This window comes from Amblyomma maculatum, chromosome 8, assembly GCF_055883805.1.
Source record: "Amblyomma maculatum isolate TAMU_Amacu chromosome 8, ASM5588380v1, whole genome shotgun sequence".
In the NCBI taxonomy this organism is placed as follows: Eukaryota; Metazoa; Arthropoda; class Arachnida; order Ixodida; family Ixodidae; genus Amblyomma; species Amblyomma maculatum.
The window spans coordinates 16,067,460-16,092,152 of record NC_139351.1 but is presented as its reverse complement, the minus strand read 5'-3'; the positions used below and the strand labels follow the sequence as shown (position 1 = coordinate 16,092,152).

The 24,693-nt window shown below is 47.1% G+C and overlaps 1 protein-coding gene across 4 annotated transcripts in view; it reads right to left on the bottom strand.

Annotated features, from left to right (window-relative positions):
- LOC146180611 (rho GTPase-activating protein 29-like) overlaps positions 1–24,693 on the bottom strand; it is a 234,747-nt gene that overhangs the window by 189,856 nt on the left and 20,198 nt on the right. For all 4 annotated transcript variants that reach the window (XM_084576090.1, XM_084576093.1, XM_084576092.1 and 1 more), the window contains exon 2: positions 5,509–5,580. In XM_084576090.1, coding sequence (XP_084432216.1) covers positions 5,509–5,574 — 66 coding nt within the window. In that variant the 5' untranslated portion in view covers positions 5,575–5,580. The remainder of the gene's footprint in view (positions 1–5,508; positions 5,581–24,693) is intronic.

The window sequence follows — 24,693 nt, the reverse complement described above, 5'->3', positions numbered from 1 at the left end:
ACCCAGAGGGCTATGGAACGAAAAATAGTAGGGGTAACATTAAGAGATGGAAAGCGTGCAGAGTGGGTCAGAGAAATAACTCAAGTTACCGACATTCTAGTGGAAATTAAGAAGAAGAAATGGGCATGGGCAGAACATGTAGTGCGAAGAGAGGATAACCGATGGTCGCTTAGGGTAACAAACTGGATTCAAAGGGAAGGAAAGCATAGTAGGGGGCGGCAGAAAGTTAGGTGGGCGGATGAGATTAAGAAGTTCGCAGGGGTTAAGTGGATGCAGCCAGCACAGAACCGGGTTAATTGGAGAAATATGGGAGAGGCCTTCGCCCTGCAGTGGGTATAGTCAGGCTGATGATGGTGATGATGATTTCAGCATGAAAAGAGGTACGAGCGCGCGGACCGAAAAGTGTCAAGGAGCTGCATTGTTCGCCTGCCTGTTGGCCGTGATTCCAATGGACCCAGCGGTAAGCAAAGAGCTGAGAACATCCCTTGGTGCTTACATGCCTGAACTACGGTATGCGGGCGACCTATTACATCTCTTTTTCCTAAATAAAATACACTCTGAAGTTGCAACGATGATACGGGAGTCATTCAACATTTGGGCTTTCCTTCAAGCAGTTAAGGGCGTACAGAACGATGAGTTACGTTCGGATATCTGTACAGACGTTCCTGTATTCAGTTCGCTATGGTAGGCAACGGGTAGTGGCTATCTCTTGCTGAAGCAACCATCTTCGTCACTTCGGCGGACTGGTTAGAAAGTTGAGGTGATGCGCGCCTCATCTTTTGCACATTCCGCTCAACGTCATTTATTCGCCTCACAACAGTCATGGTGGCCCGGTTCGCACTAGTGAAAAAAACGCTTGCATTGTCTTCATTCGTTTCTTTTTATGACACGACCAACAGGAAATGACAGGGGTTCAAGTCCCGGACAGAGGAACTTGATGACAACAAGAAGTTCATCACGCGTCGCAAATCGAAACGCACGACGCACTGATTGACACCCGTCGCTAAGTTAAGGTGTAGCAGTTGCACGAAGAGATCGAGCTCGAGAAACGGGTGAATTGGTGCGGAAATTTACTGACACACACCGCACTTGGGCCACACCTTCGTTTGCCTCAACATTCTACTCTGGAACGAAACCACAAAACTGCAAGACAAAAAAAAAAAAAAAAGTGCGGGCACCAGCAGCAGTACGCCCGCGGTACCCGCGGGAAGACCCAAAAGCAATTGGTTGGTTGTGACACTGACAAGGAAGGGCGGTAAAGTTGCTTTTTCGCTTTGCGTTTTGAAAAATCTCACCCCGGCTCCGACAGACAAGGCTCACTGAAGCACAGAGAACCGGCTTTTCAAAAGAACCGCCGTTCCAGCCATTCAGCAGATCTCCACCCATAGAACAAAAGCAAAAGAACCACCTCACTCGCTCTCCAAAAGAACGGCGCACTCCGCTCAAAAGACAGCCGAGGGCGAGGACATAATCCGAATCTTGCGAGAAAAGGCAGGAGGTTGCTTTCTCGCATCACTAATAGATGGCGCGGATGTCGCATACGCTTTAAAGCCCCTTTAACGAACCTGTGACGGAAAGGCTCACTAAACGAGAGAACCAGCAACCATGGTCTCCGAAAGATCCGATGGCTCCGACCATAGAGTTAATACAAAGACTCTAGAGGGAAAGCTGGCCAGGGAAACGAGCTTCTCACTGGTTCGCCGCCATCATCAAATTTATCATTGTGGCCAGCACAGTTTCTGCTCACTGCGTCAAAAATGAAGAAAGGTTTGAACAAAAGTTTTAGACACCGCTGCCGATAACACAACTGTAGGAAATTTCTATACATTGTTTTCAAGTTTCAAGCATATTATATAATCTTTCAGGCACCTTCTTGGCCATAAAGGAATGATGTAGAACAATTGGAAACCATGTTTGCGAGCAGACGTAGCAGATCAACAGTAAACACACACGAGCACCCTTTGACATTTACTGTATGCAGCACTAGCCATCCCGGATAGACCAAGGGCCGTTGCTGTGGGATTCGTCACTGCTTTTTTTTTTTTTAATATACTGTGGTCGTCGTCTCGCGCCAAAGCAAATTTCTGAGATGTTTTCAGGTGATCGGGCACAGAGGAGATGCATGTGCACTCGACGGACGAAATGCATGCGAAGCGCGAAACAATCGCAGGGATAGCCGGCCTTGCGATAACAGCTCAGAAGAATCAGGACACCTATGTGATGTTACAGTAGGTATGCGACGCAACATATCACAAGAAATGCTCCACACGCGACGATTCTGCCGTTGTTTACAGCACCTACTGAGCAGTAACCGCCCGCCGTCGGTTAGCTGCACGCCGCCATCTTCCCACGATCCAAGTTGCCAGCTTCAAACCATCTTCACGTGCCAGATTTAGCAAGTACAATTCATCTGGCAACCAATGAACAGTGTGATAATGGCGGCAATCACGCGGTCACCCCTCGAATGCATTGGGTGAACGGGCAGCTTTCCCTCTAGAGTCTTTGTATTAACTCTATGGCTCCGACCGCTGCGGATCCGACGGCTTCGGCGGATCCGGCTCCGACTTTGCGGAGCCAAATGGCTCACCCGCTTTTTGAAAGGTGCGGCTCCGAAGATCCGGCTACTCCGGAACGACCCATCCCTAGCTCTTTATATTTGGCCAGCCCGCCTGCACTAACTGACTATATACGCAGCAACGTTTCACAATTGCCCAAGGAGTTCGTGTATCACGCAGAATGTGCACACCAACTGTTCGCGTCGCAGTCCTAGCTCGGGGCGACCCTGTTATCCCAAGATAAGGTGCTCGACAGCAGCCTTGGTCGTTATTCCCCCTTTGCTCCAGCCCAGCCGTCCCCAACAGCTGACCAAGCGTGCAGCAAAGATGCAAAAGCTGTTTCGCACCACACTCGCTCTCCATCGAAACGGATCACGGCGCACTGCGGCACCGAAGAAGGAAGACTTGGTTTAGTCGGCAGGGCGACTAAAGCGGGGATTCAAAAATCATAATTACACCGACGTTCACTCGAAGCGACAAATGTGTCAGCGTCGGCTGATAACATATATGTGACGGCGCGGTATCAGTATGCGAGCAATGCAACTGAAACTTGAACAATTTCTGGGTGAACATATCAGCCAGTTTCATTTAGTCGTCTTATTGATAAACATATATACAGGTACGATACAATGCAAAAGCGTGCAAGGATACAAACGGGGAGTAGTTTGATTATCAAACACGACTCCATTCCATTAGCCGACAGATCGCCCGCTGGTGGACGCCTCACGCGGATGGGCCTTCCGACACTTCCATCGGATAAGTCGCACGACTGGGCCTCTTACAAGCACGCATCGATTCAACAAAACGCAGTGGGCGAGCTGCCTTTCGTTCATCATATTATTGCACGACTCTATGTTGGTATCATCAGACTGCCTGCTTGGTTTGTTGGGTCTAACATTAAAAAAACGGCTCAAGCTTTGAGAGACGCAGTAGTGGAGAACTCCGGAAATTTCATCTATCTGGGGTTCTCTAACGTGTACTGACACCGCACAGCATACGGGCGCCTTTCTTTTCGGCTCAAATGAAAAGCGGCCGCCGAGGCTGGGATTCGATCCTGCGTCTACTGTGGCTGATTGGACGGACGGGAGGGTTTGACGTCACGTGTTTTAGTGTCCCCACATATCCCACTGGCCAATCAGCGCTCGGTCCTGTCCCGCGGCCTAGTGCGGTCATCAACCTCTCGACTAATGGAGATTTTTTGGGGCACGGACACCGGTTTTTCTTAAGAGCAAGACCTCTTGAGAAAGAAAAAGAGAGTCACAGAACAGTTCGCAAGCTAATTTTCAGTGAACGATGTACTTAGGCGCATTGATGACTTAGCTGAGCATTCCATTTATAATCGAATCATAACCGTGCCCAACACAATGTAACAAAAATAAACCTTATCTCTTTATCGGGCTGTAGCTTTAAAAAAGTTTGGTCATCTTCCGGCATCTTAAAACAGACACATACATACTTTATCAACAACAAAAAAAAACAAACAGAGGACCAGGCGGTGAGGCGGGGCGGAGAGGTTCGCTTTTACGCTCTGCGTTAAGGGCGGTGTAGTATAGTATCTATGGATGCCCTAAATTTCAGAGGGGAGAGGATGACGTTTTCAGACTGTGGCCCGGAAGCAAACCCACAGGGCTCTGCGCTTATAACTTTGTCTAGTGTACAGTTTCGAACAAAGCAGAGAGGTCGAGACACGACCGTATAAGCCCCGATATTCGAGAAAATTCGAAAACACTCGCACAGTCAGCATGCGTTCGGCGAAAGGTTTTCGAACTTTTCTTCTTTAGCGTGATTTCCTTTTAGCTTTTTTTTTCTAGAACACATCTGCATGGGGTTTGGGCACTAACATGCAGCCTGCATTAAAATGAAGCTTTCAGGCTGCTCAGAGACTCGGTCACGAATACTCTCTCGCGAAGTACCGAGAATCTCGCGGTGGAGCGTCACAAGGACAAGCGACAGTTGGATGACAGCTGTCAAAATGGGGCGTCCCTGCAGATGGCGTTTACTTAACCGCCTGTTTCCACCAGTATACGTGATTCGCGAGCATCTGTTTCCTGCCTTTCAATATGCTTCAGCGCAGCACTGCTCTCAGAGCGAATTCAAAACTTACCCTTACAATAAGGTTAATATACTGTTTATTGACGTTCTTCCGCAGTAAGAATAAAGAATTCCCGGTTCCTTGCCTTACCCTTGAAACCAAGATTGGCGACAGCCGAGACACTGCACGCTCTGCAGCGCACAGACTACATACAAGTTCATCGCATGGAGCGCACATTCGAGCCCAATGTGGAATTTACAACCGAGTTCAATAGGGATGCACGGTGGACAAAAGATAGGGATACGGGACTCTTGACAACGCTAAAGTTGGAAAGGGTCGGGATGGGAGTCTGAGGTCATTAGCCAACGTTGGCTAGCTCAAGCACACCTCCTCAAGCTCAAGCTCACCTCCAGTACCCTTACTGAATTTCTTTTGTGTTTCTAATAGGCGTGCGATGGCCAGCGGCCTCAAGCTCCCCTCCAGTACCCTTATTGAGTTTCTTTTGTGTTTCTAATAGGCGTGCGATGGCTAGCGGCCTCAAGCTCACCTCCAGTACCCTTATTGAGTTTTTTTGTGTTTCTAATAGGCGTGCGATGACAGAAGCGCTAAATATAGGCATTCGGCAATATCAAGATCAGCTCTAAACACCATTTCTCACACTGTGCGATTGTTCGGGTCTTTCGTATAGACCATGCACCTTACTAAAGCACGTGGACTCGACGTACACGGGTAGGTGCGAATTCTTCCGGAAGTATGATGGCCGTTTGCGGGTCACATGGACAATGTGTCATGCGGTAGTACAGGACCACCACGCAGGAGGAAAGAGACGTAAAGATGTGGCTGGTTTGGTTGAATCAGGTTTAACGTCCCAAAGCGACCCAGGCTATTAGGGAGGCCGGAAGCAACGGAAGTGCTACTCACGACACCGACGGGGCCGCTGGCGCTCTTGGCATGACGGGCCCGGCAGAAGCCCAGCGGAGACTCCATGGATCCCTGCGTGAAAAAGCGAAGAGAATAAGTACTGTATTGTGCGCAGATCACATCACGATTAGCACGCCTTGAGTCAGAACAAGCAGTATGAACATACGAGAGGCGGGAAACGAACATAAACAGCTTATCTGCAGCAGGTATACACCTGTATCTTTACGGAAACTTAAGATATAAGTATTTCTTAAAGAGTGTATCCCCAGTTGCGTACCCAAGTTTAAGTTAAGCAGAATTCGGCTATGCATGAAATGGTCTCTGCTGCCCTAGTGGTTCCTGACATCCCATTTACCATTTTTCGTCCTCTCGAACTGAGAAAATAAAAAAAAAATAAAGGAGAGGGAGCCCGGACCAGCAAAATCCTTGCCGGAATTAAAGCCATTTAAAAGTAAATAAAAGGGAGCAAAAGTTCAAGATTAAAAAAAAAACAAAAAACATCTCGAAGTGAGTCGGGCTTTGAGGGACGCCGTGAAGAGGGCGCCGCACAGTGGCGTCACTAGGGTCGGCGGCACCCGGTGCGGTGGTGTGGCAACACTGGCACAACCTCCACCCACCCATATGCTAAAATCATTACTTCCTTTGTCTCATGCACCCTTGTGCCTACCTCACGACCTATAGTGCAAGTGGAGGCAATTTTTACTTTTTCTTTATGACCTCCACATAACGAACGTATCCCATGAATGATAATTCAACATAACATCACACCAAAAGAACATAATTGTCAATTAATTTCCGAAACAAATCTTCATTGTTAAATATATTTTTGTAGCTGCGTGTTCTAAAGCAGCCTGATCTAGCTTCAAAAAGTAGGGCACTGCCTCTTGAGTTAGCAAAGAAAGCTTCCCTCCTGATCTGCCTTTTCCACTTTCGGTATAATTCCACACTCTGTTTCTTTTCCATCGAATTTGTCCAATTTTTACCTTCGGTGTTTTTCACCTGTTGCTTTCTTTATTTCTTCGTCCTTGTGACCAGCATACTTATTGGTCAGTTTCCTAGTTCTTTTCATACATTGTGAGTCAACGCTGCTTAGGTATAGGTATTTAAATACTTTAGCTGCCCATTTCTACTGTCCAATTTCCTCAGGCGTTCCTCATATAATATTTTACTTTGAGCTTCCCGTACTACGAAAGATGCCCAGCCCATATCTCCCTGTACCGCCTCATTTGTGGTTTTGCCGTGGGCACCTAGTGCTAATCGTCCGAAGGCTCTCTGATTTATTTCTAATATCGACTGTACCTCTGATTTTAGGCACAAAACCGCATTTTCGAAAGTAAGCCCGGGCGCCATAATTCCTTTCCAAATACCCCTCAAAACCTCATACCTGTTGTATCCCCACAATGCCCTATACTTCATTATCCCGGCATTTCTTCGCCCTTTTGCCCTAAGTGATTGCTCATGCATTCCAATGTATGTCAATCCTTCGTTTACCCATACCCCGAGATATTTATATTCTGCTACTCTGGGTATTTCATGGCCTTGTATTTTAAGACCCTGATCAGTTGAGCCGTTGAAAATCATCAGACCCGACTTAACTGCGCTAAAACTGAAGCCTAGAGCGTCCCCTTCATCTCCGCAACACTTAATTAGAGTTTGCAATTCTTCCAGACTCTCAGCTAACAGCACAATATCGCCTGCATACATCAAACCAGGGAGGCGCTGCTCTACCGCCTTTCCACCTAATCTATATGACAGGTTAAAACCTAGTTTACTTTCTTGTATCCTCCGTTCCAGGTTTAGCATATAAAGCATGAACAGCAGCGGTGATAGAGGACAACCTTGTCTTAATCCTTTGCATATCTTGACAGCTTCCGTACTTCTTATCCCTTCTCATGTAATTTCTACTTTGTTATCCCGGTATATTTCCTGTAGTAACTCTGTTATCTCATAACCGATACCTTCTTCTTTTAATATGTTCTACAGGAGTTCCCTGTTTATGTTGTCGTACGCCCCGGTATTTCTAAATAATTTCTTCTCTTAGTAGCATACCTGCGGCAGGAGAAGGTGTAATGTTCAATTGTTTCCACGTCATCACATGACGCACAAAGATTGAGGGAAGGAATTCTACAACGCATGAGCGTCATGGAGACCTCACATTGCTTTGAGGTACAACATCGGACATTCCAATGGAAATTTAAATCGTTAAAAGCCGTAGTCGCAAGGAGTGGCTCATGGCTGAAGGAGTTTAGCGTTTGAAGCCGTTCAAAACGGGATATCTTGAGCAAAATAATATTGGGTACAACATCATCAACAGGCCCACAGAGAGCTGATTTTGCTAAATAATCCGCCATTGTATTAGAAGCGATGCCGCAATGTCCCGGAACCCACTGAAAACGTACTTCCTGTAAATTTAATGGAAGGAAAAACATCGGGGTTTGTTTCAAAAGACGCATTTTCGGGATTTCTAATGCTGCTAAGACTGACAGGCAGTCAGACAGTATGATTACGTGAGTAACGTTACCGGGAACTTTTTGAAGGGCCAAACCAATTGCAAGCAACTCAGCAGTAAATATTGGTGTGTAATCAGGAATCCGTACAGAAAAACTCCAATCAAGTGCTTGGGAGTAAATCCCTATTGCTGCTTTTTCATTTCGTTGTGAGGCATCTGTGAAAATAGCTACGTGTCGTGGATATTGTAATAGATAATCTTCAAGGTGTCCCTTTATTACCGTGGTAGTCAAGTGTTTTGCATTAGATGGCAACGACTGGTCAAAGCACAGCTGTGGAAGTAGCTTGAACATTGCCAACACGTCTTATTGACATAAGCGAAACTACAATTTTGGATAGCAAGGACTGAGTAAATACAAATTGTGGTTGCTTATATTGCGGCCAATGATAATCTAGAACTTGAGCTTGGTGTGTAATAAAAATGGGAGAAGCCACTCCAGACGGAGATCCCGTGCTCGTAAAAAGGTTCTCACGGTGAGGAGCTCGAATCGAGAGTTCAAGTCACGTACATGGGCCTCTAAATAGAGGATTGCATTTGAAACTGATTTTGGCCACTCCAAACATAGTCGTAAAGCGCGCCTCTCCAGTAGCAACAAAGGTCGTAGTTTGTATTTAGGACTGCCCTAGAAAACACAGCCGAACTCCAGAATTGGTCTCAAATAAGTTTTATACAGAAACAGAAGAGTATCTCTAAGCATACCGAATATCTTATGGCTAATTCGAATCAGGCGACCAAGGGCTCGCTCACCTTTCAGGCAATTATTTTTGATATGAGGCTGCCAGTCTAATTGGGAGTGGTATAATACACCCAAGTACTTTAAGGATTGAACCTGTGGGATTTGCGAACCGCAATACGCAAGGGAGATATATAGAGTGTGCCGGTGGGAAAACGAGTACTGAGGAATTTTTCACGTTAAGAATTATATTACTTTACCCAGCCAAACTTCAAGGGCATTCAAGTAGGCTTGCAAACTCTGGTATAAAGAATGAACATCTCGTGCAGAAGAGAAAAAGGCAATATCATCCGCATACACGTACACTTTTATATTTGGATGAACAGGAATATCCCTCATTAATATATTAAATAGCCATGGAGATAGCACCGATCCCTGAGGCATGCCTCTAGTTTGGTAATAAGTTTCTGAAGTTATAGAACCTCTAGCGCAGAAAAATTTCCTATCCCTTAAGAATTCTTTTAGCCATGGAAAAATGTAAAGAGGTGGCCTAATTTCGTTTATCTTATTCAACAGTATAGAGTGCTCTACACTGTCATATGTTTTGGCGATATCCAAAGTGACCAATGCCGACACTTCTTTCTTCTTTATTGCTAACCTAATTCTACTCTCCAAATCCGTATGAGCCGTCCAAATCGAGCACCCTTGACGAAACCCGATTTGTGCATCACTAATTGCATTCAGGGTCATTTCATGGTTTGTGAGGTGCAGGTGAATTATGTGTTCAATAAGCTTCACTAGATTTGAAGCTAGAGAAATCGGCCGAATATTATCCAAATCAAAACCTTTTTTCGGATCTTTGAGGATTAGTATAACTTTAGCAACTTTCCAGTCTTTAGGTAACCAAGCTATTTCCAGGGAAAAGTTTACAATATTCAACACTTCCAAGCTGTGGTCTTGCACTAAAGCTTTCAGCATAGCGATTGTAATACCGCCACACAGAGGAGCTGCAGGTTTCAGAGCAGCCGCTACGCAATGCAATCCGATGGCTCAACTGCAATGAAATCAGCACGTGGCGTAGGTCGAAGTAACGGAACCACCGTTTGCGCTTGAAAGCGAATATCAAGGTCGTTCGCAGTTTGTTCAAGTTTAGCTTTTGCATCATTGGGTGATAACACCTCTGACTAGGTTACATGTGGCGGAGATGAATTTTGGTTGCGTTCCATGAACCTATACAATGCCTTCCGATTAATTGGAGTAGAAAGATAAATATTCATATCAGCATTATACTCATCCTTTGCTATACGAATAGCTTTTTTTTTAAATGAAGCCGCATAAAATTTATAATGTATACAATTTTTGGGACACTGGTTATAGAAAAGGCTCTTTCATGCAGCTTTTCTACGACGGAATGCTTTTTCACATTCTTCGTTCCACCATTGGCACGGCATTTTGTTACGGACAGACGATTTCACAGTGGACACTGAACACTCAGTAACATCTAACAGAGAAGAGAGTGCTTGTTGAGCACGTTCAGAATGCTCAGATGATGCTGGCGTTGTTGTTGTTCTTCTTCTTCTTCGCGGCTGTTCAAGGTCAACTGTGGCGACCGGCCATGAGCTACGCGACGGCTCGAAACCTGGTTCAGTATTGCTATCGCAATAAAACACGTCCGAATGCAGACTAAAGAAGTGTATGGTTTCAAAGACCGGAACCTACGGTGAAAATCGGCGCAATACAAAAAAAAAAAGAGACAACAGATTGATGCATTACAGCTTTTTAGCAGCTGTCTGCTCGGCTTGAATAAACCATGAAATGAAGCAAAGAATAGACCTTCGCTAAATCGGCGTACACACTGAAGATTAGATGCGAAACATCCCTCTAAATGCCTCGCACGGCAGTACTTTAGCTGTGTAAACGTTGTTCACGGCTGCATAGGTAAAGCGACGCCGACTTACAGTACGTAGCAGGACGCAGGATGACCCCGTTCGGGAAGAGCAAACCTTCGACGTCCCATGTGCGATGAAAGTGCTACGGATGAAGATAGATCCTGCACCTATTGTCAATGATATGTTTGGGTGCTTATCGAGCTACGGGAACGTTTAATGATGCGGTATGTGTCTGAATCACTGGAAAATTCGGAGTTCTCATATAGCATGGAGAGAAGAACCACTGGACTCGAAATCACACACACACACACACACACACACACACACACACACACACACACACACACACACACACACACACACACACACACACACACACACACACACACACGCACACACACACACACACACACACACACACACACACACACACACACACACACACACACACACACACACACACACACACGTACACGCACACACACACACACACACACACACACACACACACACACACACAAAATGTCATTCAAAACATGTTTGTGCATCTGCAAATAAATTTAGTTCCAGGTTCCAACCTCGTGAGCGGTTCTATTCCGATCCTGTTTTGCGCGCTACTGTCTTATGCAGACGAACAGAAGCCAACTATCCTAAAATACCGGGCGGAAGTCACTGCGATTAAAAATTAGTTGTGGTTTGGCTCTGGTTAAACCTAGTAAAGCAACGGCGGAAGCTTCTTTTGCCTACTACGTTATTCCCCTATCACGCCTCATCAGTGTAAGGTGCTACATTATTGGGGATACTTATGCTCATTCTTTAAGGGTATGCCGCGAAAGCGTAAGGTATACCAGTCCATATATAAAGTCACGCTTTAACCAAGCCGTATGGACGTTCGTGCGTTTCTCTGTAGATTACCTGTATAGCCTCTCGAGAAAGCAGATGACCCAGGCTCTCACTGAGTCTTTGTTCCCTACACCGTTGTATCGGTTTTTGGACACCACTGTTCTAAAGCGTGTTAGGCAAATGTGCATTCAGGCAGCTGCAAAAACGTTCTTTTTCAAATTACATACAGCGACGTTGCCTGTCAAGACATTTCTTCACAATAAGGAGATGTTCGTGCCCTGGTCGGTAAATTGTCGTCTCTGTAACGTGCCTGAGACAATTGATCATTGCTTTATTCTGTGCCGTGATGCTATGTTCTTTTGGGACATACTAGAAAGAACTCTTAAAAAGCACATTGAAATTACGCCTTATACAATTAGATTTTTGCCTCCTGACAAAAACTCTGTCGTGCCTTACGATCTATTTGTGTTGATGGGACTGTTCAGCCTTTGGCAAAGCCGCATGATCGACAGGCATGCAGAGCCACCAAGATCGTCGAAATCCGTGTTTCGGGAGCAGTGTGCTTTGGTGAGAAGTGTATATGCTGCACGTGAAGAACCTCCAAACTGGATGCCGTATCTAGACGCATGTGTATGTCTCCCAGACTTTTGATGTTCTGATGATTGTGCATTGTCGGGCTGAGGATATGACGGGCTCGTATTAAGCAGCCCGGTAACTTTAGACATGGACATGTTTAAGTAAGTGGAGTTGTTCCTTTTTACGGAAGTTTTTCCATGCAATAAAGAAAAAAAGTTCCTGCGTGTCGTAGAGGTAACGAGAATGCAAACGGTTCTGGCAGGCTGACTCTGATATCACCCTCCCAAAGAAAGGAGCGACCCGAGTTGGCAGCTCCTGCCCGTGGCATAGGGGTAACGTGAATTCAAATGTCATGGCAGGCTGAGTTTTTTATGAGGAGACCGTAGCTACACCTCTTCACGACGTAGCTGCGGCCACCCGAGAGCTCGCTTTGACATGTTGGCGCCCTTGCCGTTTTTTTTTTTTTCGTTTTTTTTTTTTTTTGTTCTGCAAGGATAATTTACCCGATGATCTCCAGCCGCCGCGCGCGAGCCTTGGAGGCAGAGGTGAAAGAAGACAAGGAAGAGAGCAGCGCGTGGCGCCCGCAACGTGGCGCGTGGTACAGTCCTGCCGAGAGCTGACACCGAACGACCAGGCGCGGCTGGAACCTCTTCCGGGAGATTTTTTCGACATTCACCCTCTAATCCAACGCACGGCCACACGATGCTCGGGATCACCGGTGACGGCTACACCGTGGAGTTCAAGAATGTCCCCGAGGTTGACGGCGAGCCTGACGCATCGCGCGAGAGCAGAAGCGGCAGCACGACCAGCACCTCTTCCGAACTTGAACGGCTCAAGGATGCTGCGTCCAGCAGCGACGACGGTTCCGTCCGTTCCTCACCGAGGCAGCAGCAGCAGCAGCGAGAGCTGCAAGAACTGCGCGAGATGCGGCAGGCTGCTCTGCCAGAGCCCGACCTTGGGGCGCGAGGCGACGGCGCCGCGACATTCGCCGAGACGTCCCCCTTGCCGGCGCTTCGGCAACCGGGGCAGCGACCAGTGGGACAGGTGAGGGCCGGACAGCAATGTACAGTCGTGAGCAAAAGTGGTATACAACACTCAGCCGGTGGCGGAGCTCGCGAAAACTGCATGCCAACTTCATCTAGCAACAACTATCTGTGATCGGAACAGTAGTGGCACTGCCCCATTTTATCCACATGCATGTGTCACTGTCGCTGTCTCTTGCACTGTCTCTAAGCGGCATTTTTAAGCAGTTTTCCCGAGCTCTGTCACTGGCTAAGTGTTGTATACCACTTTTGTTTACGACTGTAGGTCCCTTTGCACACAATCAGAGGAGGCAATAACAAAGCTAAGCGGTGGTGCCGCGCACGTCCAATCAGTTACGTTATCAATGTGGACGACAGAGCACATACTAGCCCACTGCAAAAACCTCGTTAGGAAAAGGTGGGAATGACCTCCCGTCTCCCTTCCCTCTGCAACAATTAACGGCCTAGCGTATACCCGCATCCGGCGCCTTCCCATAGTACTCCGATTATAAGAACGCGATTATTCGCTTCCTTCGGTGTACTCTGTCACCGCTGGCTGCGCCGCACGCTAGTGGCAGCTGGCCCGCGGTGTGGCGAGCTGATCAGCAAAAAAGCGTAACTGGAATAACGCTGCAATACGATAGAATACAAGAGCGGGAGCCTGTAGAGTTGTCATAAGGGAGATGGGCGTTTCGTAGGGACATTGGCGCCAATCTCAAGCTACGGCCTAGCTCACCTGCGCGCAGCCACATTTACTTTGGTGGTTTGGTCTTTATATGGTTTCTTCGTATTATGCGATTAGAAATTTTTCCCTGTACCCCACAGCTGTCACAAAATTTATGTTTTAACGTGTTTTTATTGCGAAAGCAACACTGCTCGCAGTTTTAGCCTTCCGCGTGGAACGGCGGTGACCACCATTGACCTTTGACCTTTAGACGACCCCCGTAGACGACCCCAAGCTAGCAGGAGCTGCCAACTTAGATCTCTCGTTTCACATGGGACGGTTATGTAAGAATCAGCCTGCTAGGATCCTGGCATTCACGTTACCCCTATAGGCCACTAAGGCACATTCATACTGCTTGGTTAAAGCGGGGCTTTATATGTGGGCTGAGGAAGAAGAAAAAGAGAACAATTCCCTCGGTCACCCGCAGCTAATGCTTTCGCTCAGTATTTAGTTCAGTAGCGTTGAACCCTTGTAATTTTTTTTCTTAAAGTTAAGGACATCTTCGTGAGCAAACGGCTTGTTAATAAATAAATTAGGGAAACTGCAGTCGACAAGTCACCAACAATAGATTCCGGAACGTCGTATGAGTAATCTTACACTGGTGACAATGCGTGCGGCGGCTGAGCTGTATAATGGGAGTCCGTGGCAAATGTAAGCAAGCATTCAAAACAAAAATCTGGCTGTGCCAGCCCCGCAAATTCAACTCAGAGCTGTTCAGAGTCGCGTGGTGAAGCAAGCAGTATTTTTATTCGTTCTCGGATGTTTTTTTAATTAGGAATCGCTGATAAGTTATATTTCTATTTGCTTCAGGAACAATGCGCTGCTGCAAATATTGCGCATACTGTTAAAAATAGCTGACTAAAATCTTTTAAAAGGCAAATAGCAGAGTTAAAAAATCAACGTAACAGCATTTCAATTTTGCGATACAAGACGCGTCGCTTCTGAACCCACGCAGGAAGCTCGATCGGGGAGAGCGCTTAGATTGAGCTTTCTGCGTGGGTTCAGGAAGGAAGATGCGTCACCAATTGGTCACGTGACACTTTTCAACGCCAGTAAATAAAGCGGCCTAAATGGTGCTTTGGCGCAAAAGGTCCCGTGAAGGTCATGTGCTCGAGTCCCGTACTTCTACCCCTCCGATCACCAGCTCAGCACGTTAACCGACTACGCCACGCCGGCCACGTAGGGGCGCGACGCCACCGCCTTAACCTCGGTTTCCTGAAGGGAGCGTGGCGCACGCCATCTGCCGCCAGCTATGAACACCAAACACCGCAACGAGCGCGCGCCATCCTCGCCGACTGGATCTACTCACCTCACCTCGAATCCAGCACGGAATAAACCGCCGTTCTGAACTGTGACCGGTGTGGTTCTGTCAAACACTACAGTAGAATTAGCCTCAAAGGCTTACGCCTTATAGCTGTTAGCCTTAAGTGCATCAAAATTTTTTTGATGCCTGATCACTACTGGCTGGGCACGTGGTAGCCGGGGTGGCGCAGTGGTTACGGCGCTCGACTACTGTTCCCAAGGATGCGGGATCGAATCCCGGCCTCGGCGGCCGCTTTTCGATGGAGGCGAAAAGCAAGGCACTCGTGTGCTGTGCAATGTCAGTGCACGTTAAAGAACCCCAGGTGGTCAAAATTTCCGGAGTCCTCCACTACGGCGTCCCTCATAGCCTGAGTTGCTTTGGGACGTTAAACCCCACAACCAAACCTAATTTTTTTTCTGCTCCTGTGACGGCGCCCTTCTGCTGCGTCACATCGATGTCCTCGATATGCATATGATCTCTCTGTCTCAGATTAATCAGAATTTCTAATCGCTTATAAAGCACCGGTTCGCGTTCACTTTCCTGTTAGCACACATCACCAGTTCAAATATGCGAAGTTGTCCGTAGGTTTTTCGTTTTGCCCGCACCGTGACAAAAGTAGTAAATTTGCAACAGCTGTTGAAATAGGACGTACACACTGTACCCTCACTGCAGCAAATCTTGGAATACAGTCAGCGTCGTGGAGGCGAACTATCTTATGCGTAGACAGGTTTACCGGACGCTTGCAGGCGCACAAGAATGCAGTGGCAGGGGCGCGGTGCGGGACTAATGCACGCATCCAACCGGCGGCCGGTAATACGGTCTACGTCTACGATAGTTCGTTTACGTTGCACAAGAAAGATGACACCACCACTATTCAATATTTCAGCTCAGTTATCTGAAAGACGCATCTCCTTTCAATTGCAGGAGCACGCCGCGGCCGACGTGGTCATACGGCAGACCAACTGGCGCATGAACCAGAGGACCAGGGCTGTCCTACTCGCCGCGGCCATCTTGTGCAGCGTTACCTTGATGATGTACATGGGCGGGTCACTGTGGTTTCGTGTGTGGCACCGCGCTTCACTTAAATTCAGATTTTTTCGATCCCAAGAAAACCACGTTGACTGGAGACTAATACTGGGCTGCAACAAAACTGCCTGCCGGGAATATAAAGCCCTTGTCCTGTCGTCCAGAAACCAGTCTCAAGATCCCTGCAAAAACTTTTACAGCTTTGTCTGCGATGGATGGAAACACCACCACCGTATGCTGTCTGTCGCCGACGCTGTCGAAGACGCGACGCTCGACTACGCCCTCGCCGCAATCGAGTTGGCTATTAGCAATAACAGCAGACAAGGTCCTGCCGTGTCGTCGAACTGGAGTATAAAGGCCAGGGTGGCTGCTTTAGCGAAGTCTTGCATAGACTTCTCCGAAAGTAGCCTGGAGGACCTGAAAAGGTTCATGGTCGAGCGCCACTTGCCATGGCCAAAGACGTCCAGCTGGGACCTACTCGAGGTTCTGCTCGACCTCTCCGGAAACTGGAACGTCCACCTGTGGTTCCAGGTGTCCTTCGAGCTGGCTGCATCTTATGGCCGGAGGGGCGAGCCGGTAATAAAGATTAGCCACAGCGCCGCTTTCCGAGCCTGGATCGCTTCCATACGGACGTTCACCATTGAGGCGGCAGGAAGGGCTCCGTTGCGGCGGTATCAGGAGTACGTCGCGACGATGCTGCGCCTTTTCGACGCCCCCGAGTCGAGAGTTGGTGAGCTGCTTACAAAAATCCAAGCGATGGACTTGCTCACTCTCGAAGCTTTGGGGCCCGCGATTACCGAGAGCGAGGCAAGGGTCTTGCGGATGCCCATCCGCAACCTGACCAACACCGCGACTCCGGGGATTGCTGCCGGGCGCCTTCTTCTCCTGCTTAACGAGTATTTCATCTGGGCACGACGCTTTACTGCGGACGACATCGTGCAAGTAGAGATCCCGGGCCTCCTCCGGTCCGTCGTCTATCTACTAGGGCTCAAGTCAGAGACACGAGAGGCGCTAACGCTCAGCCTCGGGCTCCGGTTGGTTAGCGAGCTGGGCTGGATGGCAGATCGGAGAATAGCGGACGCCACATTGCAGCTGATGGGCCTCGGTCCACCAGCGCATCGGCGCCGCTGTCTCGTTCAGGTCGAGAGTTCCCTGGGCGTCGCCTGGCTAAGTCTTTTTACCAGACACCGCGGATCCAACGCCCTCGCCCAGAACGTGCGCGACGTCCTCGCTCAGGTTGTGGCACGTCGCACCAACACCACGCTCGACCTCCGGGTCCAGATGGGCACCACGCCGTGGAGCAAAGAGAACCATCTGGACAAAGTGCTAGCGGGACCTACATCAGGGTCGCGCTTCTTCATCAACTGGCTGAACCTGATGAACGCTCGCTGGCGGCTCGAGAAAGAGGGCCTCGCGAACATCATCAAGCCGGGGTGCCACCTCAGCCGCCGGTGGACCTTTCGAGCAGCGCTTTATATCGCGGAAGACTATTTCGCCTTTCCTCTTTTCCACCCAGACCTGCCTCCGGCAGTCAACTACGGCGGCGCCGGACGCCTCATCGCTGATGAAGTACTGAGGGGTCTCTTCGACGATCCACTTTACAATCAGGAACAAGGAAGAAGCAGTAGCGTGGGCCACAACAACGCAAGCACAGCTACGCCGTCACCGCCACGGCTGTCTCCTTATGAAGTGGATACTAAGGCTCTTCTAGCCGCCTTGAATGCCTACCGGTTGGCCTCCATGCGAGGCCCAAAGAGAAGGGCGCTGAAAGCCCCCAACCTCGCCAAGGAGAGGCTCTTCTTCGTCGCCTCCTGCTACGCGCTATGTTCGAGCGAAGACTACGTGGATGGGCTGTATGGAGACGCTAGCCGCCGCTGCAACGTACCCGTCAGGGCGCTGCCCGAGTTCGCAGTGGCGTTTCGATGTGAGATGGCGCGCGGCGAACACTGAAGCACGAGACGGTGCCCTGCGCCCGTCCTAGTGTCGCGCTCGCGCCTTTCTTCAAGGGTTGCGGCTTTGGCGCACTGGGAACACGTGGAAGCATTTAACTAAACGAGTTACTTAACGGTTTCAAGTGCTTACTTTTATGGGGTTGAAATGCGGTGTCCTTATTGTAACGCTCGTTACGAGCCCACATAAAAACAGAAGTTTCTAAACTACTCACAAAACAAAATGTGTAATGCAGTACAATTAAGCAACTCTCCAGCAATGGCGAAGCGCTAGACCATACAAGCATACTGCCATCGGGTATCACTGCCTAAGAGGCGCATAATAAAGACGCGTGAGAAGACGAGTTGCTCTTCCCGTACGGATAGTGATCCCCCTGCTAAACTTCCATTTATTATACGAGCCATTGCCGGTAATATAAGTCGTGTTGTGAAAATAGGATATTGTGTTCATAAACTACACAGCTCAAACCTGAGGTAGGTTGTATTAAAAGAGCACGAACATGTGCGTCAAGCTGTGACAGGAGCCATACATAATCGATGCACGTAGGATAAAATCTTCATCACAGTGTTATCGGCAAGCAGCGTGAATTCTAGGTCGCTGCTTGTTCATCCACCAGTCGGCTGTCTTACTCATCGCGCAGGAAAGATCCCAGTGGCACGCACATATTCGGAAATACTGTCCATTGTCATCGGTTTTCGGTATGCGGATAGGAGACGCTCCAACTGATTGGATATTTTCCTGTCGTAGCATACCTCTATTTGGGACAGTGAATTCGATTGCAAGCAGTGTGTCGGTGTGTATCATTAGGTAAAACGGTTTTAGAAACCACACCCTCGGGTCAGTTCCAGTCGAATTATTTTGTCCAGTTTTGAGTAACTCCTGAGGCCATAACAGTGAACGCTTTTAAAGGTTTGCCGGATGAACCACTCATTGCGACATCTAGTTTTAGAATTCACCACGCCCTCACTACGACAACGCGGCCCAGAGGATGCGGTGTTCGGGCGCTAAGCAGAGGTCCCGGCACCCAATTTTGCCAAGCGACCGACAACATTTGAAAATAGGGAAAGCGCACGCCTGAATGTTCATCACAGGTATCTGTAGCGCAGTTTAGACTACATTCATTAACATCGAAGGTATCGGCGATAAAAAATTCGAACGTCGCTCAATCCCTGCTTATGAGGCCGACGCGATAACGCCTTTACATTACGCCCATATTTTAATTTTTGTTTAGGTTACGTTATTGCTACTGCAACGTCAGTACACGTCCAAAGCGCACGTTAGTAAATCATAACGTACCACAACGCGTTCACTGAAGGCGCCCCTGTAACACGCTTGGTACCAACAACCCTTCGTGGTCAATGCGCTACGTGCCCGTCTGCCTCCAGAGACCTGGGCTACAGCCCTAACAGCAGCAAATTTATTTCAATGAATTACTTCTATTTTTTTCTGAAATATTACGTTTTGTTAGAGGAACCTCCCTGCCAATTTTGGGTTCGTTTGGACCCTCCCTATTTGAAACTTTTTCTCTTCTGACGGAAGCCGGGCGGAGCCGACGGCCGGTTCTCAACCAGAACGAGCTTCATACGCTCTCACGTAAAATGACGTTCCTCCTATTTCCATTTGCGTGCATGCAGGCTCACGCCCTAGAAAAGAGAAAACGGGTCGAACTGCGCCCCGCCGCGTTCTATCCACGTCACTCAAGCACGCCGACTCGGAAGGCTCGCCAAGATATTTCGCTCTACTTCGGAGCGGGAGGGTTGGCTAAGAACGCCCAGCGACGTGTCGCCCTATTCGGTAGCGAAAAACTATTTTTTAAAGGTTACTTCTTGGGTCACACAATTTCTTATACAACAGCGCATGGACATGGGACAAAAAGAGGGGAAAGACACACACGGCGCTGAACTTGCGACTGCGTGTCATATAAAGATAAGCATCAAGCATGCGCGAATGCGCCTTGTCAGAAATGCACTTGTCGTGTAATTAAAAATGTCTCATCTACGCACGTGTCATCATCGTCGTTCCCCCCTGTTTATCATGTCCATTTCCTTAGAAGATAAGGCAACTGATTGCTGGCTGACACAACGGCTTCCCTTTCTCACGATATGCCATGTCTCGGATACTTCCCTAGTGCTACGATCATTATGAATGAACAAGATTTCGGTGTCGGCGAGGAAAGGAGTGCACTGACACTCCAGAGAATATTTCACCAAATTTTTTTAACACTTTCCTGAAGAATATTAGTGTTTTGAAGCCGTAAATTGAGACACCTGCCTGTCTGGTCAATATATGTGCGGTCACAGGACAGAGGAACCTGGTAGACCACAGCAAGCTTACACGGGACGAACTTGTTTTCGTGATTAATTTTACAGCCTGTTTTCTTGCCTATTCCACCTTTCTTTCTTTGTACCGCTGCTCCAACCTTGCCGATCTTATAGGGAGCCGAAAACAACGTTGATACCATACTTGGTCCCCATTTTCTTAAATCTGTGTGAAAGGGAATAAATGTATGGCATCATAGCTATATTTTTCCTTCTTTCATCAGGACTGGTACGCTGCTGCGAGTAATGTTCACAGAATTTCAATTTTTTGAGCATCTTTCCTGCACATTAAACAAGAACGGAGTCAGAGAAACCGGCCTGCCTTACAGTGGTGTACTTGGGCTGCGAGGCTATTGCTCGTTTTGTGAAAACAATATCTTTTTTTACTGCCATATTCATGCATCCAGTTACTATCCCGTTTTTAACTAATTTGGGGTGACAAAATTTGTTGTCATTAACAGGGGCTTCTCGCTCCGAGGGGAATATTGCCAGCACACGTGGGTCTAAATACTGCTGTGTGTTATTCTGAGGAATTGCATACGTAAATTTAAGCCGCGGACTTGTTTGTTTTCACAGAAGAATATAAAAATATGCTACAGTTTCAGGCTGAAGGAACTTGTTAACCAAAATATAATTATCAACTACTTAAAAATGCGTAGACAACAAGCCAAATCACTCATTGTTATTTTAAACAGCGCGAACAGCGCGAACAGGAAGGCACGACAATATAGAAGGAAGCCACAGTACAGGCGCTGACTCACAACTCAGCCTAAGCCTTTACTCCAAGGCCCAGATAACAAACATGAAGAAAACGAAGAAATCACGTGAAACAACCCCTGGGTTCACTTGCCGCACAAAAAGTCACAAAAAGTACAAAAAGTTTGTTGTAGCAGGTGAACCCAGGGGTTGTTTCACGTGATTTCTTCGTTTTCTTCATGTTTGTTGTTATCTGGGCCTTGGAGTAAAGGCTTAGGCTGAGTTGTGAGTCAGCGCTTGTACTGGGGCTTCCTTCTATATTGTCCTGTGTCTTCCTGTTCGCGCTGTTTAAATTAACAATTGATGTTTACCAACTCGCCCAACAAAGTATCTTGGTAAGCCAAATCATTCGCCACTTTCTGATCGACTCGGCTAAGGAAAATGCTACAGAGCACCGATTCTACTTTTGACACTATGCAAACGGCGGATTTTTCCAAGAGTGATTGGTTTTCCCAAGCGGCGTACGTATTCTTGAGATAGAAAGAAGAGTTCCAGGAAGTACGCGGTAGAAATCCCGCATCTATCTTGAAAAGCGTGCTCGCCATCTTGAAGTTCAATGGATTGCTGTAAATACGCAGTAGAGCAACACGTGGTAGGGAAAAGAAAAGATCTTCGATATCGACGCTAAAACCAGAACAGCCTCCAGGGTGGTCATAAAGCAGGAACTTGACAACTTCCTCTGAATTGGAAACCAGGAACGGGCCATTCATATGCAGTGTTGAGGGTTTTTTGTTCACACACGTGGAAACAACCATCTGCCAAGAGAGGTGCTCAACCCTGGAGGCTATTCTGCTTTTAGCGTCGATGTCAAACATCTTTTTCCTACCGCATGTCAAGCGGCATAAATGCTTACTTAGCGGCCTTTAAAAGGCTCGACACTTAAAATGAGAGTAAACAGACAGGAAGCGTGCAAAGTGGATCAGCTAGAAAACAAGCGCGAGTCAATTATACTCTAGCCGAAATCAAAATGAAATGGTCATGGGCATTGAATTCTGTAGCGGGGGCGGCACGAATTTGGGTGGGCGGATGAGATCAGGAATTTTGCGGATGAATGCAGCTGGCCCAGAAATGGGCTAGAGATATGTGGTATGGGAGGGATATCGATATTTATTGATTTTATTTGTTTATTTATTTATTTGCAGAGTCGGCACACCACAAATATACATGGTCCAGCCATGGGATATTGGAGAAGCAATTACACGGTGCTACTTAAACAACAAAAAAATGACGACAATCAAGACAGAAATGCTGGACTATAATTGATGTGCCAGTAATAATAAAAAGACTAGCGCATTTAACACGGACACAGACATAGAAGACAGGACGACAGCTAGACATCAACTGAGGTTTTACTACGGCAGAAAGGTACCTAAATACCGGTGGCGCATGCGCTCACTGGGTCAAAACAATACAAGCGCAAACTAATAAAAATGTGGAAACTGTTCTCGAGGTACACTTCTTTTCCGGACAAGGCGATCGAAGGCGTACAGTTATACCCTTCCCTGCTAATGTGATAAGCCTCACATATTTCACTGATGCATCATCAACACTCTTAAGCAGACTTAAGCGCAGTCTTACTAAGCTCTTCGTCTTCCCAGCCTGCATTGAGGTGTATTCTAATAACGCAACCGTGCTGGTTGCTTCGGCGGGCGCGGCCGTCGCGGTGCACGTCTTTTCTTTGCGCTCAGTCCTTCCACGCCCACAGGCCCGTGCACACTCACCTTCTTTCTCCATTCATTCGCATGTACTACGACAACATCAGCAGAAACAGGGCCGCCGCCAATGCAATCGTCGTTCTTCCAGAGTGCCGCCTCAGTTTGCGGAAAGGCCTTTCCGATGACGCTGTGCGTCGATAACATTTTTCACTTAGGTACACGTGACGTGGCGTCAATTACCCTCAGCATGAGGTGAATTAACGCGTTTATCAGACTCCCTAGACCATCATTAAGGCTCTACTGTAACAACGCATATAATAAGAAAAATGTTTTTTTGCTATGATCATTACTGAAAGCAAGAACCAGTTGATTCATGAAATTCACGATTCACCAAGAATTCTGCCGTAATTCGCTATCTGACCGCTGTGCATTTTTCGAAATGCAGTGTTCATTTCTTGTTCTGAAATTTCTCACAAAGTCGATGCATCATCCACACTAGTAAAATGGCCCTATGGGCTACAGTATACAAAAATAAATAAATGATGCAAATTTAAAGCTCGCCCATTGGTTTAAGACCGGCTTATAAATTATGCTCAAAAAAGGTGCCTTTGGGAGACCAACAGTGAAAACGAAGTCACCGAATGTATAGTAAGCGACGACTCGGGCGTCGAATGTCCTGGATGAGTCCAAGCTGTAGCGACATTAGCAGTTGAACAGTTGAAACAATGAGGTCTGTGTCATTCGATGCCACGAAAGTTGCCTCCTCATCAACTGCGATCCCCGCCTCCTATGTTGGTGAAAAATTCGCAAGTTTCCGAAACAAAACGACACAATAATGCAAAGAGGCAAGCTGTCTGCAGCCTTGCATCTTGCCGTAAGCTATACATTCGACTGAAACCTATATAGCTTTCTTAAACACGTATAAATACATAATGGGTCCACATATTTATTGAGCCCCTACAATGTTCTGCTACTGCTATCGAAAAAAAAAAAAAAAAAGCGCCACTTTCTCTCTAGCTGATTCCTATGACGTGCTTGTTAGGAATTAGCACAAAGCTGGAAATGAAATTACTTCGTTGCTGTTTCTTTAGGAGACAAAAAAAGGTCTAGACAGATACATATATAATACAAAAGCTGCAGCCCGCATACAAGTTGTGTAGCTACAGAACTCCTATAGAAATATTTAACTTTCAATTGAATATTTGTTCTTAAATCTTGCCGTACGGAAGGCAACGACGCCCATGCGAAATTATTTCCACAAAAAATTAAGAGGGTCTCTTAGATCTCTCTTAAGAGGAGAATGGCGAAAGCGTACAATTTCTCTCGTATCATTTGCCTCCCAGATTAATCTTACGTAGTCATTAGCAGTCATGATGAGTCATGTCTAGTCATTGTAGTCATTATCAGTCATCGCTTAGTATTTTTACACGTTTCTAGTCAGTTGCGGTCAAGTCGTTATTTGACATATTGGTCGTTTCGTAGTGAAGAAAAATTATGCTAGTCATTGTTATCATTATCACTTATCGCTAAGCATTTCTACTCATTCATTTCAAGTCGTCGTTTGGCATATTGGTCATTTCGTAGTCATGATGAGTTATACCTAGTCATTGTAATCATCATCACTCATTGCTAAGCATTTTACGTGTTTCCAGCCAGTTGCGGTCACTGAAGTCGTCGTTTGAAATATTGGCCGCGTTGGAGTCATTGTAGCCATTACCACTTATAGCTAAGCATGTTTACTCATTTCCGATCAATTTCGGGCATTTTAAGCCGTTGTTTGACATATCGGTCGTTTCGTAGTCATGTTGAGTCATGCCTAGTCACTGTAGCCATTACCAATCATCGCTAAGTATTTTTACTCATTTCCAATCGCTTGCGCTCAGTACAAGTCGTAGTATGAGATATTGGTTTTTACAAGTAAGTTTTAGTATATAACATCAT